A 17,309-nucleotide genomic window follows, 5' to 3' on the forward strand; every position below is an offset into this window, starting at 1 on the left:
CCAAACAGCAAGCTGCATGTGCACAGCTTGTCTGACACGCCGGCACGAGCCCACGAGCTCCCGGCCACTTACTGGTGAAGCTCTCGTGGCCGGACGTTGTCAAATAGTGTGCTGATGGGGTGACAGCCAGAGCCGTGGAGGAGGAAAGTCTCTCCTAGTGGGTGCCGAGATGAGGCAGGACAAGGAGGGAACAGTGCTCGGTGGCCACATCAGCTGTTCTGAAGTCTCAGGTAGGAAAGCCTTCATGTGCAGAACCAGTTTGCAGCTTGGCATTTGGGCTTCACTCCCTTCAGCCTCCCTTCCTTCGCAGGTGAAGGCCGCTCTGCTCTGCTTCCAGGCTGGCTGGATTGAGCCGCGAGCATCCCCTCCTCCCCAGTGTGCCGGTCCTGTGTGGATCTGCTGCTGCAGAGCCGGACGGCCTCTTCCACGGCTCCCTGCCATGATCTCTTTCTCTGCCCATGCTGGGCGTGACAACATCTCCTTTTCAAGGTGAACATCGCTCTCCAGCAGCAGGGAGCCAGCTGTCCTATTTGTCTTTTGCATCCAGCTAAAAATAGAAAGACCACACAGCGTTTGCTAGGGTGCTTCAAAGCTTCCAGCCCCTGTTAGCTCAGCCAGCATGCTTCCTAGCACCAAAACCCCAGAGCAAGGAGGAATTTGTTTTTCATGCTTTACCACACTTGTCTCAGCTTTATCCGTCAGTGATTGAGAGCAGCACAAGTATTAAACCAAGGGCCGGTTGATCTCGTACAAATGCAAAATGGTTTGTAGTGAAAAATCAAAAACCTGACCGAAGGACTAATAATTCCTATTCACTTCTACCCCATAATCTGATGAAAATAAGAACAACCTGAATGTTAAAATTGGAATCTTGAAGCCAGATTTTCTCTTGGGTCGAAGAAGTCATGTACAGACAGTGCATCTGTTAAAAATACAACTGGCTTCTTACTGCGGCGAGTTGGCAGAGCCCTACTGCAGGCGGTGGAGCAGTGCCCGTTTACACAAGTGGAAGAGTTGGCCCAGCCCACAAGTTACAACTTCTGCTTAAATAAAAAAGTTTAAAAAGTGTTTGATGCGAAATGTGGAAAAATCTTCCCAGCAGGTCTAAAGTAATGTAATAATTAACATTAGCACTAAACTCAAAGTAATTAAGAACTTGCTCTCCTACAATTTCTCACTTCTGAAGATCTCAGAAGATTACAGCTTTAAGAATGGCACAGGGAAATAATTTATCAGGGGGAAATAAATTATCAGACAATTCAACGCTGTCAGGTGGAGCAAGTACCCTCTCTCCTGCCTGCTGCTTGTCGCGTGTCTGGCCACGGCAGCACCTTGTTCAGAGTCAGACGTAGCACAATTAAAGCCTCCCTTTCATTACCACTACTCCTTATTTCTCACAATGACCAGAAAAACCACTAGAAATGAAACCAATGCAATTAAGTGAATGTACAGAAAGAGGAAAGCTCCACTCGGGTGATGCATGGCTCGGCTCCTTGGTTTAGTTCAGCAATTATTCATGTTAATGTGCCATTAGCGGCATCACAGGCTCAGGCTCTCAGCCAGGGAATGGGCAGTGTAAAAACCAATGCCTGAACAGCAGCTTCAGCACCGAGCGCGTGCCCCGCTGCCTGTCTGCGCGCTCAGTGGAGTTTTCCAGTCTCCTCACACGTATCTGAGGGAAGCATTGCCTGGAGAAGAGAATGCCCACGTTTTGTGTTGCTTAAGTGCAAAGGCGAGTCCTCTGCTGACTTACAAGATTGTACTGGATTAATTTGCTACAGATGACAGAGGGGATCTTCTGGTTGGTCACTTCCAGCTCCAGGAAACTGTACCTTCATCTATAGGGCTTTTTCAGTGTGTTTGGGAACAAATCAAAAAAATAGATGAAATCAACAGAAAGCTTTTCAGTAATTGAGTGGGTCACTGCCTGAAGAAGCACTGAAGCACTCTCATTCAACCCAAAGCCTGGGCTTTTCCATATTCTTCCTGTTTCAGCTGAGGTTGGCAGATCCACATCCTTCCTTTCTGTACCACTGAAACGTTCAGCAGCGCAGCACACTCCCTGCTCTGTGGCACCTTCAGTGTGAAAGAGCACTGAGGTTTGCCACCTTTTTGGACTTTTCTGTGGTCCTTTTCCCTGAATGCGGACTGCAAGCATGGCCGTGTCTGTGGTGCAAGTCTAACCCCAGCAAGCACAAACCTGCTCCCCCCGGAATAACTCCCGCACAAGGAACAAAGAGGCTGAGGGAGGGAGACAGGGCTCTGAGCCCCTTCCCACCTTTGCTTTTTCCTTCTGAATTAGTGTTTGCATGTCTTCAGTCCAGTCCAGCAGCTCCACCAGCTTCTCGACCCCACTGACCACGTCCCCCAGCTGGGCTACGTCATTGTAGCGTTGCTGCCAGGCGAAGGGTCCTACGAGATCTCGGTTGATCAGGACTCGGGGAACGGAGCTGCGAACAGCTCCTGCCAGGCTGGCAAAGGGCTCCACCTAAAGGAAGGCAACCCGAAGGAGCAGAGAGAGATGGTCACCCTGCTGAGGGGCACCGTGGGCACGAATCACCGCATACTAAGCTTGTAACCGCTGTGTTTAACAGTTCTCCCACCGTGGGCTAAGCTACCCCAGCTTTGAACAGGTTACGGATGCCACCAGTTATCCGGTGACTTTCCTCGGGTAGCCGCAAAGCTCATCTCTTGCTCTCCAGGTGCCCACCTTTACCAGGAGCACACAAGGTTTTCAGAGGGTCTCTCGGAGCGCATGCACCCTATTTCTTACCCTGCCACCTCAAATTTTACCTTGATAACCCAGTTTCTCGCCTTCTCCTCTAAACCCTCTCTCTCTTCCAGAGTTCCCCTCAGGCCCTGTTTTCTGTGTGCCTTTTTCTCCTTGTGAGTGGGGGCTTCCCTTAGTCCCAGACCTCCAGGGACGTTCCGATGACGAAAAGCAGGTCTGCCGTGGGGAAGTCTGTCACATGCAGGAAGAAGCGCTGCGGGAGCTCCTCGCCAAAGAACACAATGTCAGGCTTGATGACTCCAGTGCAGATGGGACAGTGAGGGACCTTGTCTGCCATGACGTCCCCCTGAAGCAAGAGCACCCAACACCACTCGTTACGGGGCAGTGCATACCTGCACAGCGGGGTCAGAACCACAACACATCCTCGCAGCAACATCCAGCCCCAAGCCTGGTCCCCTCCGATAAAACCTCTTGGCCCTGAGGGCAAAATAACAGGTCTGCAACAGGTTCTCCTCCTTGCATTAATGTATGTGTCGATGCCCAGCTGCGACCACTCACCCTGAAGTCCTCTCCTGGGAAGTTCCTTCGACAGACCGTACAAGTGGCAGTGGCAAAGGTGCCGTGGGCTTCCACCAGTCTATCGGGAGGGATCCCAGCAACTGGAACACAGCGCGGGGGAGAGGACCAACTCAGCGTGAGGTGACTGAACCAGAAACTCCACAGTCCCTGGGCGTTTCCCCAGTCCTGCCTCCTATTCTGCTTCTCACCCTCATCTCCTCCCGGCGCTCTGCTGCTGAGAGATGGGGAAGAGAAAACTCACCTCTCTCCAGCCCGTCAATATTCTGGGTATAGAGGCGCAGGAGGAGCCCTTTGTCGTGCAGGAGTCTCAGGAAATAGTGGGCGTAGTTGGGTCTGTAGTTGCCAGGGTAGAGCTCCTTTGCCAAAGTGAAAAAGGGCTTAGGGTTGACAAAGAAATACATCAGTTCGAAGATGGCTTCTGGGTAAGGGATGTTGTACTGCTCAAGGTTACTGTAGAGGCCACTCCCTGGGGACCTGCAAAGAGAGGAGAGCGGGGCTGGTAGAATGCAGGAGGAGATGCCACCCACCACAGAGCCAGCCCAAGACGTGACAGAGCAGCCAGCCGGGTCCTTGGGTTCTCTCTGGCTGCTTTGTGCTGTCCGTTGTGTGTCAAGAGAGCAGCTGAAAGTACCTCTGCGCAGGAGGAGAACCTGCCTCGCATCCCTGCTCTACTGCCACCCCACCTTCTCCCGCCTGCTGCAGAGGTGTGCCCGCAGTCGGAGGAAGGGAAGGGCCACGCTGGTACGCTGTGAGGTAGCTGGGGCACCTCGAGCCCGTGCCACGGCCACGCTGGCTCTTCTCTGGTGGACAAGGTGGTGCAGCGAGTGCAGCCGCAGGATCAAGCAACAGGCATGACTTAACCATATTGAAGACCTGGGCCAAGGAACGGCCTCAAGTCCGACTGGTGACGCCAGCCTGCCTTTGGCTGGAGAAGGAGGATCAGCAGCCCGGAAACTCCTGTGCCTAGTCTAGCCTGGCACAGATAAACAAAACGGAGGGGTGAGAGGAGTAGCAGGCGCCAGCATTATCTAAGCTGAAGATCTTGTCCCTCCCAGCACTGACAAAGGACAAATGAAACGATGGAGGCATTACCTAAAATCCGGGATGCCGCTGGGAGTGCTAATCCCAGCGCCAGCCATCACCACCACTCGGCGACACTCCTTCTTCCGAATTAGCTCTGCCACATCCTGCAGGGTGAGCTTCTGCTTCCCGCCATCATCTCCCCATCTGCCCATTCCTAAAATGGCTCTGGCAGCAGCAGACAAAGAGAAGGGCCTGGTTCCTTGGATCCTGCTCGGCAGAGAGAGAAAGCACAGCGGGTAGCGTACTGACAGTGACTTCAGCTGAAAACTGCTCAGGGGGAGAAAACCACCCCAAGAATTTTGCAGAAAGCCTTTCAGTCAGCGGGACTGTGTGCTAGTACTTAACTAGTACCAGTACCAGCAGGACTAGTGCTAGTACTAACTTAAGAGAAAGTGTAACCATTGGTCTAATCCACACCCAGGAGCAGGTACCTTCCATTGCACTTTCTTAGGCAGATCTACAAATAGCGAATCGCTGGTACCCCTGCGAGAGGGGGCTTTTTGTGGAGACGGCTGTGGGCACAGTGGCAGTGGGACTCACAAGTCTCACAGTCGATTTACACTGCTCTTGGGATAAGGAAGACTCTTCTCTATGTCCCGAGTTTCAAGAAGTTTCTAAGGGGGTGATGCGGTCCCCCTGGGACAACACTGCCCAGGTTAGCACAGACGTTTTCCTTTCTCTGTTTCCCCCAAGGGCTCTGCCTTGAGAGAGCTCCACACGTAAATGCAAACGCCCAAAGGAATCGCAGGTCAGCACTAAGTACAGATGGGGCAGAGAACGCTCGTTATCGTCTCAAGGAACGGCTTCTCCCCGGACAATTAGTGCTTGCTGGTGCAGGACGTTACGAAGAGCCTGGAGAAGGCGGGGGAACGGGAAAAGCCAAGAGAGAGCTGCTGGATCTTGGCAATCCGAGCCGTAAGCGTCGGCCGCGGCCTCAGTGTGGTCGACGCTGTCTTCACAAGGGCACGGCTCCGCCTCCGCGGACCGGGTTCCCGGGGAGCTAAACGCACGGCCGGGCACCGGCGAACACCGCTCTGGGAGACCTCCCTACTCTGCGGGCTCCCAGGCCAGCTCTGGCTTACAGAGATGGCGACCCATCTGCCTCTTTAGACAGGAGAGGGGGTGTCCTCCGTCACGTTCCTTCCCTCCGGCACCCCGCTGCAGAGGCCCGGCGGGCCTCGGGCACCGGCACCGGCTGCGGGGCCAGGGGCGCGCCGAGCGGCCAGCCCTACCTCCGTGCTGCGGAGCCGGCCGTCCCCTCGCTGTCCGCTGAGTAAAGGGAGAGCCGGGCCGGGCCGCCCGGGCCGCCGCCGCCGCCGTCCCTGGGGCCGCGCTCCCACAGGCTCCTCCATGCTGCAAGAGAGCACAGAGCCGGCGGCCGGCTGGTGAGGGCGGGCCGGAGGGCAGCGACGCGCGCCTGACGCTGGGGTCCCCCGCGGGGCCCTTCCCCGCGCCCGGCCCGCCGGGCCTCACCCGCCGCCAGCAGCCCGCCGCCCGCCGCCGCGCCGCGCCGCGCCCCCCGCTCCATGGCCGGGACAGCGGCCGCGCTCCCCGCCGGGCACCCGCCGCGGCGCTACCGCAATGTCCCGAGTAGGCGCGCCCGGCCTCTCGGGCAGCGACCCGGCCGGGCCCCCGCCTCCCCCCCGCTCCGTTTTGGGGCGCTTCGGGGATCGTGGGGGTGTTTGTCTGGGGAGGGAGCGGGGAGGCCGCGGGCAAGGCGTTGCCATGGCTACGGCGGGGCGGGGAGGGCGATCGCCGCGGGGCCCTACGGTACCCGGCGCGCCCCGCGCGGCGCCGGAAGTGAGTGTGCATTTCCGGCGGCCGCGAGCGCGGGGGCGGCCGGGTGCTGGCGTCGCTGCCTCCTCTCTCCCGCCGGCCGCCGCCATGAAGGACGTGCCGGGCTTCCTGCAGCAGAGCCAGAGCTCGGGCCCGGGGCAGGCCGCCGTGTGGCACCGCCTGGAGGAGCTCTACAACAAGAAGTGAGCTGGGGGGCGCCGCTGTGGTAACACCCGCCCCGGGGAGGGGGCCGCTGCCCCCGGCGGGGCCGGCCCGGCTGCCGGCCGCCTCTCGCCGGTGTCCCGGCGCGTTGCTGTGGGGCCGTGCCCCCGCGCACACGCGCCGTGGGGCCGGCCGTGGGCCGTCCTGGCCCGTCGCACGGAGCGCGGGGCTCACGGTGCGAAGTGCCGGGCTGGAGAGCCCGCCGGGGGGCAGGGGCGCGGGCTGGAGCTTGGGAACCGCTTAGCCGGCGCGTACGCGGCCGTGGAAAAGCCGGGGGCCGGTTTCCGTGTTGTTTTCCGTGGCGTGTCTTTATGTCAGTGCTCCGAGGGGGGTCTCTGCCGCCGGTGTTTGGTGCTGGTCTGTCCCGGCAGCCGCGGCGGCGGGCGGGCTCGGCAGACTTCGCGTGTGGAACGGAGGATGCGGCCGGAGCCGAGGAGCTGGCGTAAGGCGTGAACTCACTGGGTGACCTTCTTGTCTCTTCAGACTCTGGCACCAGCTGACTCTGCAAGTTTTGGACTTTGTTCAGGACCCTTGCTTCGCCCAGGGAGATGGACTCATCAAGGTGAAGAGCTTGCTTGTTCCCAAGTGTTTTATCTTTCCGTAGCGAAGATGAGCGATGGTATTTTTGTACTAGTGAAAAATAAGCAGCCTGTGGCTTGTCTCTGGAGAACTATTAAACTAGGTGAATTCAGCTTTCTGGGGTTTATGCGCTAGGGGGGAGTGTGCAGGATTTGGCTGGTGTGTGAAAATTCTGCTAAAATTAAATGTGTCAATTTTAGAAGCTTCAAAATGATTCTTTAATTTCATTCACTTAAGATTTTTTTTTGGGGGGGTGCAGGGGGAGCCTTTTTCTTTCCCTCTTGTACCAAGGGGTTTCCAGCTGCAAGCGTAGGATGGATTGTCAGGTGGTCACAAACGCTTCAGAGCATTCAGTAGGTTATTTCACCCCGCCTGGCAACTTCTTCCATTTACGAAGATAACGGCATACTCAGTCCAGAGTCGTGTATTCTCTGCACGCTACAAGTAATCGTGTATTTTCGCTCTCCTTTGTGTTTTTAGGTTAAAATTCAGTTCCCAGGGGATAGTTATTTCCATGACAAAGAGCCGTGGGTTTCTAGAGACGGTCTCTTTTCCGAATCTGCGCAAAGAGGAATTGGAAAGCTTTAGGCCTGTGCTTATTGCGCAGCGATAACTGAAGGCGTGCACCAGGCCAGCGCACAGCGGGGAGGTGCTGCGTTGTAGTACCTGCTAGCCTGTGAGTGTCTTCAGTCGCTCCTTGCAGTTGGAAGGAGACTGCAGAGACAGAGTTGTCTAAAATTTCTGGCTCCTGGATTCTGTACAGTGTAGCTGGATGCCCACTACTTTGCTGGAGAAAGGAATTGGGATACAGTGAAAAGCAAGTGTCGTAGCTGAAATGAAATACCCCTTTGCCCTGACTGTCGCTATCTTTGTGCCTACAGCTGTACGAGAACTTCATCAGCGAGTTTGAACACAGGTGAGTTTGTTTGCCTGGAAGTTTTCAGGTAACCTACTGTTGACTAAGGCTGTTCTGACAAGGAGTTCTTTGTTCTAGGGTGAACCCCTTGTCCCTGGTAGAGATCATTCTTCATGTAGTCAGACAGATGACAGGTAAGCGTCCTTACCTGTTACTACCTGTTACTTACAGTATTTTTAGCAACTGATGCCTGTGAAATTTGACTAGTTAAGAGTAACAGCTAAATCTTCAATGTTAAGCTCTTGTCTTTCTGGTGTATTGCAAAGGGAAGGCACTAACTGGAAGAGCTTAAATAATTGCTGCTACATAGAGTAGCAAATCTACAGCTTCGCTAGAGAAGTGGCTGATAAGCAGAAAGCCCAGCCTATGATAAGTAGCAATTTTTGAAGGTTGAACGGTACGCTATAGAAAAAATATATTCCAGTCTTCATGAATCCAGTAAAAGGATTTATTTCTGGGTTGAGATTTAGTTCCACGGGAATTCCTGATATTGCTGCTTTTTTTTTTTCTCCTCTCTACTTCAGATCCCAATGTGGCCCTTACTTTTCTGGAAAAGACTCGAGAAAAGGTATTTTTGAAATTGCTTTTTCTGGTAGTCCACCTACAGGAATCGTTTTGCATATGAGCGTGTATGGGATAGCTGAAGAGGCAGATATGTGTGTGTTGAAACCTTTGCTGGAGAATACCTGCTCCTTTTCTCAGCAAACAACTCTGTATTTTAATGCAGGAACGTGTTAACAAATGAAATGCAGCCAACACAGTCTCGGTTTCAAGAGCCTACCTGGCTGCCAGGGTAACGCTCCCTAAACACGCATCTTTGTGTAACTGCAGGTAAAAAGCAGTGATGAAGCTGTCATTTTGTGTAAAACAGCCATCGGGGCGCTCAAGCTGAACATTGGAGACCTGCAGGTCACCAAGGTGAGGTGATGACTTGAGTAGTTCAAGCGTGGGGATATTTTGGAGCACTGTGACACACTTCAGCATTTACTACCTACAGCGTGGATGTGCCTGTGTCTGTGCTTCAGTTTTGAATGAGAAGGCGATAGATTTGTAGCTCCTGGGGTTTCCAGGAAGACCTGCGGTTCTGCTTTGCATCTTGTAGGCCATAAAAATGCGTGTATAGTACTTATGGCCAAATCTCTGAAGCTTCAGTGAGATTCTGATGCGCGTAGCCTTTGAGGTGCTGTTACTTATTGGTGGCCTGCAGTTGATCACTGCAGCTGGTGTGCACAGCTCAGAAGAGAGGGGAAAAAATACCTTGATATATTCCAGTTCGCAGCTTAGAGGGTCTCCTGAATTCAACAGTATATATGCTGCTTGCTGGCGAGCCGCTAACGGTGACTGAATTAGCGTATCATTTCCTGTGCTAAGGAGGTTGTTTATTTCATCTCTTGGCTTTTTTTAGAACCATCTCTTAGAGCTAAGATGAGGGGTTTTTTTCATGCAGTGCAGCTTTAAGTCTCTCGGAGCAAGTACAAAGTTTGATGGGTTTGGGTACAAGTATATATAAAGCAGGTGTGTATATATATGTCCGTAAGTATAGCTGCAGGGTTGTTTTTTGCAGGTTTTGGGTTTGTTTTTTTTTACCTAACTACTATGTAAAGGAAGAGTGCCATTGCTTTATTTCTAATAGTGTGGTAGTGGCTTTGGCTGCAGTCTCATCTGCTTTACTACTGAGTGGACGTTACTTCTGGGCCACGCAAGAATGCTGTAACCCCGATGGTGGTGAACTAGAAGGCTGAGAGCACGGGGGTGTAGGAGGTGTACCTTCACCCGTAACAAACAGGTTCTTGCCCTCCTCTAGGAGACCATTGAGGAGGTTGAGGAGATGCTGAACAATCTCCCTGGGGTGACTTCGGTTCACAGCCGCTTCTACGATCTCTCCAGCAAGTACTACCAGACGATTGGGAACCATGCCTCTTACTATAAGGACGCTCTGCGGTTTCTGGGATGCATTGATGTTAAAGATCTGCCAGGTAACAACTCCTTTGCCAAGCATAGAAAGTCCCAGTCTTCATTCTCTGTTTCATTTCTTCAATCTAAATAAATGCACTGGCAGAGAACAGGTTTTCTCGATGTTATTTTGAATCTGCTGTAGTTGGGCCAGGATCTAGGTAGAAAGAGGAAGACCCCACAAGAAGAATGGCTGAGTAGGATTCTGCTCCTAAGCTGCGTTGAGGTGATGGGAGGGGGGAATTGTCCCCACCAGAAGGGGTAGTTTGTTCTAGTTCCCAAAAATCTTCAATACAGATTCAACAAGCGGCCCTTTTGTGCTACTGCTGTGGTTACTGCCGGCTTCTGAATTTCAGGCTTGGGAGAGGATGAGAAGGAGGGCTGAGAATGATTTAATACAGGCACACAGAGGAGGGTGAGGGAGGGGTTGATGGGGCTTAGACTGCTGCTTCATCCAAACTATTTTTGTTGGTTTTGGGGGTTTTTTTATTTGTTGTTTTTTTTTCCCCCCAGTATCAGAGCAGCAGGAGAGAGCCTTTACCCTGGGACTGGCAGGGCTCTTGGGGGAAGGTGTTTATAACTTTGGGGAGCTGGTAAGTTGATGCCGCATTGCTTCACTTGTTGAGAATCAGGAATTGATGTTACCCTATTAATGCTGTCCTGCCTGGCTTCTGCAGCTCATGCACCCCATTCTGGAGTCCCTGAGAAACACTGATCGTCAGTGGCTGATTGACACGCTTTATGCCTTCAACAGTGGAAATGTAGAGACATTTCAGGCTTTGAAGTCGGCGTGGGGTCAGCAGGTGAGTGAATGAGTTGCTATATTGCTTAAGGCCTAGGCTCAGTATTTACAGAGGATGCTTAGATTCTGTGAACCTTTATCTTAAGAATTCCTGACTCTGGTGCATTGGTATAATTTTCTAATGTTTGTTTTGGCAGTAATGTTTCTTTCATCTTGATCCATATCATTAGTTTTCTTTTGGCTTCCCTCTTTCCGGTGGACTGAAAGAAGTAAAGAGAAATCTCTTGTGATCCAAGGGGAAAGCAAACAAAAACGTCATGCAGTGCTGCACAGGCAGATAATCTCTGATTTCCTTTCCATAATGCCATTCACTCCCAGTATTAAACAGCTTCCGATGTAAAATAGTGGTTTTCCCTTGTGTTCTAGGAAGTTTGAGGAAAACAGTGGTGCTGGATATTGACTACACTGGCTCTACCAGAAATTATTGACATAGCAGTAATGTACAGGTCGACTTGTACATCCGCTTGAGCAAGGCTGCGGCCTTTGATAAAAGGTTGCGGGCCTTGCAAAGCAGTGCGTGTAATTGTGCGGTTCTTATGATTCGTTTTATGGAACCATTACCAGGTAGTGGGTGGGTTGTAACGGCCTCCGCCCTCGTAAAGGAGGGTGGTGGGTCCCCGTGCAGCTAACTCTCGTGTAGCGTGCTGTTCTCCCCTGGGGGGGGCGGAAAAGTAGCGATGAACTTATTTGTTTCATTTTATCCTCTTACAGCCAGATCTGGCTGCAAATGAAGCACTTCTGCTGCAGAAGATCCAACTGTTATGTCTTATGGAGGTGAGCTGAGAACTGTGATGTGCTAAATGCGGGAAATAGGAAGGGACTGCTCCAACTACCTTGTGGGGGGGGTAGCGCTGTTAAATAGTCTGTTCTCTGCTGGGTGCACTCATTCACTCCTGTTACTGAAACTCGTGGGTATAGATAGTTGACTGCAAATTTTGCCTGTAGGTGGTGACAAAAGGCAAGTACTGCTAGGGAAAAAGCCTTGTGGTGTACTACTTGCTTGCAGTTTCAAGGGCATGCTCTTTTAGGCAGGATATGGAGGTGGGGAAGAACAGAGCAAGCTTTGTATCTTGAGGATGGTATCTGATATGGTAACTCTTAAAGTATGTTCTAGTATAACAGAGATCTCTAAAACACCCTTAGAATCTTAGTTTCCTAAGGACTGAAAATCCTTTCCCTGATAGGTAACTCTAGATGTTTAAACAGTTTATTTCCTGTCACTTGAGGGCTTTGGCTCTGTTGTTACCAAATAATACTGGTGTACAAACCTCCGTGGCCCTGGATCTTTTTCAAAAACTTAAATATTGAGTTATCTGGAGCGTAATATTGAGTTATCTGGAGCGTAACGTAAGTTTATACACGCCCACATACCAGTATGTGTGTATGTTGATGTGTACATATATGCCACTTTTAGAGTTTTACTGTGAATGAGTTTTACCACCTATAGGTGCTGTGTTATCTCAGGGATTTGATATGCACTGAGATGTTTCAACACAGATTGATCTGCTTTATTTGGAGATTATGTTGTTGCCTAGAAAAGCTGCTGCTTGGAGCAGCAGGGTGTGTGTGGAGGAGGGAGCGGTACTACTCCTTTCTGCTGACGTAAATGCATTTTTCTTTGAAGTATTTTGATTAAACATGACAAATGCAGTTGCTGCTGCAGATCGAGAGCTCAGCAGGGCAGTATGAGGGAAGCTGTGCACACCGTTGGGAAAAACTAAAACTGTGGGGGATTTATTTTTTGTTTTGCTTACTTGAATTCAGATGACTTTCACCCGACCAGCCAATCACAGACAGCTCACTTTTGAAGAGATTGCTAAGAGTGCCAAAGTCACTGTAAATGAGGTGAGTTCAGGTTTAGATAAACTTAATGTCGAAGTTCTGAAGATCTAAAAGTGTCTGGACAGACCTACTCCCGTAGGTGAACTCTAAGTAGAAATGTTCTCCCCTGTTCTTGTGCATTTGGAGAACGTTTTTCCTTGTTGAGAAGGAATTAACTGCTTGGTGCTCCTGTCTCTTGGTAAATAAATTTTTGAAGATTCTTAGTCGTAGTCTGAAGTTGGAAGAGAGCTCTGTAGGTAATCTGTTCCCCCATGCTCTTGAAAGCAGGCCTTTGGATTAGGTTATGCAGGGCCCTGCCAAGCTGTCTTGAGCATTCCCAGCGAGGGGAAATGTCACCGATGTTTAATTTTTCTCATGGTGAAGAATTTTCTTCTGTTATCCAGATGGAATCCCCGCTGAAGCAAATCCTGCCTGTGGCCTCTTGTCCTTTCACCGTGCATCCTTGTGAAAATAGTATCTCTTATCTTCCGTGTTACTGCCTTTTAGGTACGGGAAGACTGTGATGAGGTATTCCCAAGCCGCCTCTTACCTAGGCTGAACAAATAAAATTTCTTCCTAACGTCAAGTTCTCAGCCTCCTAATCTTGGTGGCCCTTTGCTAGACTCTCTCCAGTTTTCAGTGCCCCCCTTAAACTGAAAGGGGGTGATGCGAAACTGGACGCGGTCTTGCAGGTATGCTCCGACAAGTGCTGAGTGGAATAATCACATCCTTTGATCTGCTGGCTGTGTTCCTGCTGATGCAGAGCAGGACGCAGTTCCCCTTTGTTGCTACAGGGGCACACCCCTGGCTCTTGCACAGTTTGCTGTCCCCCCCAGGCTCTGCTCCTTGCCATCGGAGTATACTCTGCTGAGTATATTCGGGGTGTGCCGCAGCCAGTCAGACCTCCGGCTGTGCTGTTGCTTGGGATAGTTTGGGCTCGGGTGCAGGAGTCTGTGCTTATCTTCACTGTACTTCATGTGGCTCATGTTAGCCCAGTCTATCGAGGTCTCTCTTCATGGTAGCTCTTATTTCTGGCACATCTACCTCTCCCTACCAGTTTGGTGTCATCTGTGAAATTGTCATCCAGCTAGCTTAAAGATAATTAATCAGACCCAGTATCAACCCCTAAGGAGCACTGCTCATGACCAGCTGCCTGTTCAACTTCAAGCCTCTAACCACTACCGTTTGAGATGGGTAGTTTAGCAGATTTTCCACTGATCTCGTGGTCCTTCTACCTGCTCTGTAGCTTACCAGCTTGTCAACAAGGATGTGGTAGAAGGTCTTGTTGAGCACTTCGCTAAAAGAAAGGTACAGGGCACCTACAGCGCTCTCTTCAACCACTGAGCAAGTTACTTAATTTAAAAAGGCAGTCGTATCGGTCGAGCCCATCTTACCGTGGTAAATCCATGTTGACTTTTTCCAATTACCTTGTTCTTCCTGGGATTTCAGAGAAAAGAAAATAAATCAGCTCTTGGGGGAAAGAAATCCCTCCTGTATATGTAGATGTTGAGACTCAAGTCAGTATTATGACCTAAAAGAGGATGGGTGTGAGAGAGGCTGCAGCTGCTCTTGAGTTTGTTGTGTGTAGTAAACAGTCTTCCGAAAGCTAGTGCCGTTTAAAGGCTTTATTCATCTCGGGGAAAAGGGGTGATTCTCAATTGTTTCCTCAAATTATTTTTTTTCTATTTTCAGGTGGAACTGCTGGTGATGAAGGCTCTCTCGGTAGGCTTGGTAAAGGGCAGTATTGATGAAGTCGGTAAGAGGGTGCACATGACATGGGTACAGCCACGCGTGTTGGATTTACAACAGGTAATGACCAGCTTGACTATTAAGGCAGTACTAACTTGTTTTGTTGGGGGAGGTGACCTGGAAATTACAGTAAGAACTGTGAAGCATCACTGTCTGAGGATTTGTCTCCTTAGTGCTCCTTGAAGACGCTCAGGGAAGGAGGAAGTATATTGGCTTTTCCTCCTTCCTTTTTACGTTGCCGCCTTCAGCGTTTGCCTTGGGTATATGGTGCATTTTGTATCTGTGTTTTGCAGTGAGTAGTTAGAAACCTGTCAGGAGATAGAATAGGGTATTGGTGACACTTCTCTTCCGAAAGCCACGCAAACCACCATAAAACACAAATGCTATGACTGTGTTTTCCAGAAGGATGCAGTCATCTGTGTGGCTGCTTCAAGCCTGAATGCATGAAACAATCTTGGGGTTTCTGGGTTGTAGGTGGCACACTTGTCTTGGGAAGAGAGAAGTTCAGAGTGGTAAAGACAAAGGTGCTGAGCTTCTCAAGTTCATCCTTGTAATGTTTTAGGAGACTGTATAGGGTGCCTTTACCTTTAAAAAAACAATCAGTACATGGAATACGAGCTGCAAACAATTTCTTTTGTGCATTTCAATTTATCTTTAAACATTGCCATTTTGGTGGTAGAAGATGTTACCAAAGATGTTATCTTTGCTAGATGTTTGGGGGTTTGAGAAGTTGTTTGGGATCTCAGGTGTTTGTCCTTAAAGGTGAATATCGGTATTTCCAGTAGTTGAGGCGTTAAGGTTATTGCGGGCTTGCCTTGCAGATCAAAGGAATGAAGGACCGCCTGGAGTTCTGGTGCACAGATGTGAGGAGCATGGAGATGTTGGTGGAGCACCAAGCTCACGACATCCTAACATAGAGGACCTTGCACTACCCCTGGGAGAGTAATTTCTACTGCTACTGATGCTAGCGGCACTCAGACCACTGACTCTGTACTGAATTATGTTGAAGGGGGGCGGGTGGGCAGAGGGGAGAGCAGCTTTTTGACGCTTGTTCGGAGGAGTAAGTGGCCTTTTGCTGTGTAACCCTTTGGTGCTTGGAGTCAAGATTTCCCTGTGCGCTAACATGAGTGGCACTGACCGTGAGAGCTCCCATCCTGCTCTCGTAAAAGGAGGACAAAGGCTCCGCAGTGGTTGATTTATCAGTCTTGGCATCAAACTGTTGTGGGAGGATGTGGTGCTGGTTGCATGTTACAGGAGCGGAGGCTATTTGCCGGGGAAAGGGGGTAGCAGCAGCTCCTTTATGAAAACATGCTAGAGAGGTGCCTGACCAACGTGTGGTATTACTTAGTGGTATTGGCCTTAGGAGGGCATGACCTTCCCCGGTAAAGCCTCTCTCCCCTGCCCCTGCAGCAGCCCAAGGCAGCATTACCGAAATCATCTTTCTCCTTTTGCCCTCTTTCTCCACAACCCCTCCTCCTCATCTGCAGTAGAGGGAGTGTTTACTCATCAAAGGGGTTTTTCCAGGATTACCATTTAGTGGACGTGTTTTTATGTACTTTTGGGGGTGGTTGTCTTTTATGAACACTTTGTGCTAAAGTGAGGTGCAGCAGTATTGCTGGAATAAACTTCTCTGCCTTCCCTTTTCTGTAGTTCTGTGTTTGTTGTCTTCGTAACTAAAATACACTTCCTTTTGTTTCATGTTACAAACCCCTCTGTCCAAGAACAACACGGATTTAAGCAGTCTGTTAATCACCACTGGGAGTAGGAGGTAATTTACTTAGCGGGTAGTACCTTGGTATGTACTTTATTGTCAAGTTCCTTTCTTTTGTGGGAAGCTGTAGTCCTGATGCCTTTTCCCAAGTTGAGTAAGTATTACTGACTTAAAAGGCCTAAGGAAGGCCTGAGACAACAAGTTCTTGTTCTGCTTTTGCCTCTTAACAACTGCTACTTTAAAAGCTTGCTGTAAGGTAATCGTTTTGCCCTACTGCTGCTGTGATGTCTTTATAGGGATGGAAGATAATTGCGCACATCGAGAATTTGAAACAAATGCAGATCTGAACTGGAGGCTACCTCCAAGTATCCATTTGCACGCACGATACTCCTAATTGTGAGGCAGTAATAGCAAACTACACTGAGGTTTATAGCAGTGACTTTCAGTTGAACGGAGTCATGTTCACATACCTGGCTCAGTTCCTCGGGGTGTAAGTGGATTTTTAAATGCTGCTGCCAATGTATCCATGGTTGTTTTGCTTTGCAGCGCCAGTTTGATTACTACTGTGCTTCAAGAGCTCTAGTTATCGGTTTGATTCTCTGGTGTCACTCCAACAAACGGTCCTACCGGGATTTTTATACTTTGCATGCTTTTTCTAGTTTGCCATCTTGACTCGGGGTTTAATGCCAGCGACAGACAAAAGAAAGGATGTGGCTGATGCGAGACTGCTCTGCAGGTGCAAAGGTGCTTCAGGCAAGGGAGACTTAAGCTTTTTAAAAACAACAAAAAAAATCAAATTGTCAGACCCTCCACCTGGTCCCCCTCCACCCTCCGGCCTCTCTAATTGGTTCTGGCCTAAATTTCTTCCTGGCTCGGAGTTGTTCGGTTCTGAACGCCTGCCTCTTCCCTGTCCGGTCTGTCAGTTCTATCATTTTGCGCTGCCCTTGTTCGTTCGGCTGCTGGAGTGTGCATTGAACCGCATGGTTTTCTCCTCCTGTCTCGTGCAATTTGACTTTCCCTAGTTATGCTTCATTTTGTCTTCTAAAGCTCATTCCTGATGTCGTTTTTACTGACTTCAGAAGAGCATGAGGAGGAGACACGTTCTGATCAGGAAAATGTTTCCTTTATTTCATAGCTAAGGATGGGAAAAGGGCGTCAAAAAGTACAATCTCCTCAGCAGCATCATGTCACTAAATGTTAGGAGTAAACGAAATGCCAACCGTGTGGCAAAGCTAAGGCGTCGTAGGGCTGCTGTCGCTTTAGGTGAGTATCAAAGCCTGAACTGTTGCTGTTGAAACGGCACCAAAGTCTTCTCCTGAGAGTATTTTGACAACCCTCTTGTACGGTGGGGAGTGCTCGCTTGTAGGTAAGTTTTTGAGCAGCCCAC

The 17,309-nt window shown here is 50.3% G+C and overlaps 2 protein-coding genes across 4 annotated transcripts; one reads left to right on the forward strand and one right to left on the reverse strand.

Moving 5' to 3' along the window:
• Positions 1-377: 377 nt before the first annotated feature.
• On the reverse strand, positions 378-6,122 carry SIRT3 (sirtuin 3). 3 transcript variants are annotated; one of them, XM_072864163.1, is made up of 8 exons: positions 5,971-6,122; positions 5,626-5,746; positions 4,403-4,600; positions 3,552-3,784; positions 3,290-3,390; positions 2,916-3,077; positions 2,279-2,488; positions 378-547 (listed from the first exon to the last, which is right to left on the reverse strand). In XM_072864163.1, the coding sequence occupies exons 3-8, from the start codon at positions 4,543-4,545 to the stop codon at positions 527-529; spliced, it is 870 nt and encodes a 289-aa protein (XP_072720264.1). In that variant the 5' UTR covers positions 4,546-4,600; positions 5,626-5,746; positions 5,971-6,122; the 3' UTR covers positions 378-526. The 3 variants fall into 3 exon arrangements, with proteins under 3 accessions (XP_072720264.1, XP_072720265.1, XP_072720266.1); XM_072864164.1 differs by having other exon boundaries at positions 5,867-6,107; XM_072864165.1 differs by lacking the exons at positions 5,626-5,746; positions 5,971-6,122 and adding an exon at positions 4,825-5,589.
• Positions 6,123-6,186: 64 nt separating this feature from the next.
• Positions 6,187-15,860, forward strand: PSMD13 (proteasome 26S subunit, non-ATPase 13). The gene is made up of 13 exons (XM_072864162.1): positions 6,187-6,372; positions 6,875-6,953; positions 7,852-7,886; positions 7,965-8,020; positions 8,411-8,454; positions 8,718-8,804; positions 9,691-9,862; positions 10,353-10,432; positions 10,517-10,642; positions 11,353-11,415; positions 12,406-12,486; positions 14,155-14,271; positions 15,033-15,860. The coding sequence occupies exons 1-13, from the start codon at positions 6,278-6,280 to the stop codon at positions 15,126-15,128; spliced, it is 1,131 nt and encodes a 376-aa protein (XP_072720263.1). The 5' UTR covers positions 6,187-6,277; the 3' UTR covers positions 15,129-15,860.
• The last annotated feature ends 1,449 nt before the right edge of the window (positions 15,861-17,309 follow it).

This window comes from Ciconia boyciana, chromosome 6 (assembly GCF_034638445.1).
Source record: "Ciconia boyciana chromosome 6, ASM3463844v1, whole genome shotgun sequence".
In the NCBI taxonomy this organism is placed as follows: Eukaryota; Metazoa; Chordata; class Aves; order Ciconiiformes; family Ciconiidae; genus Ciconia; species Ciconia boyciana.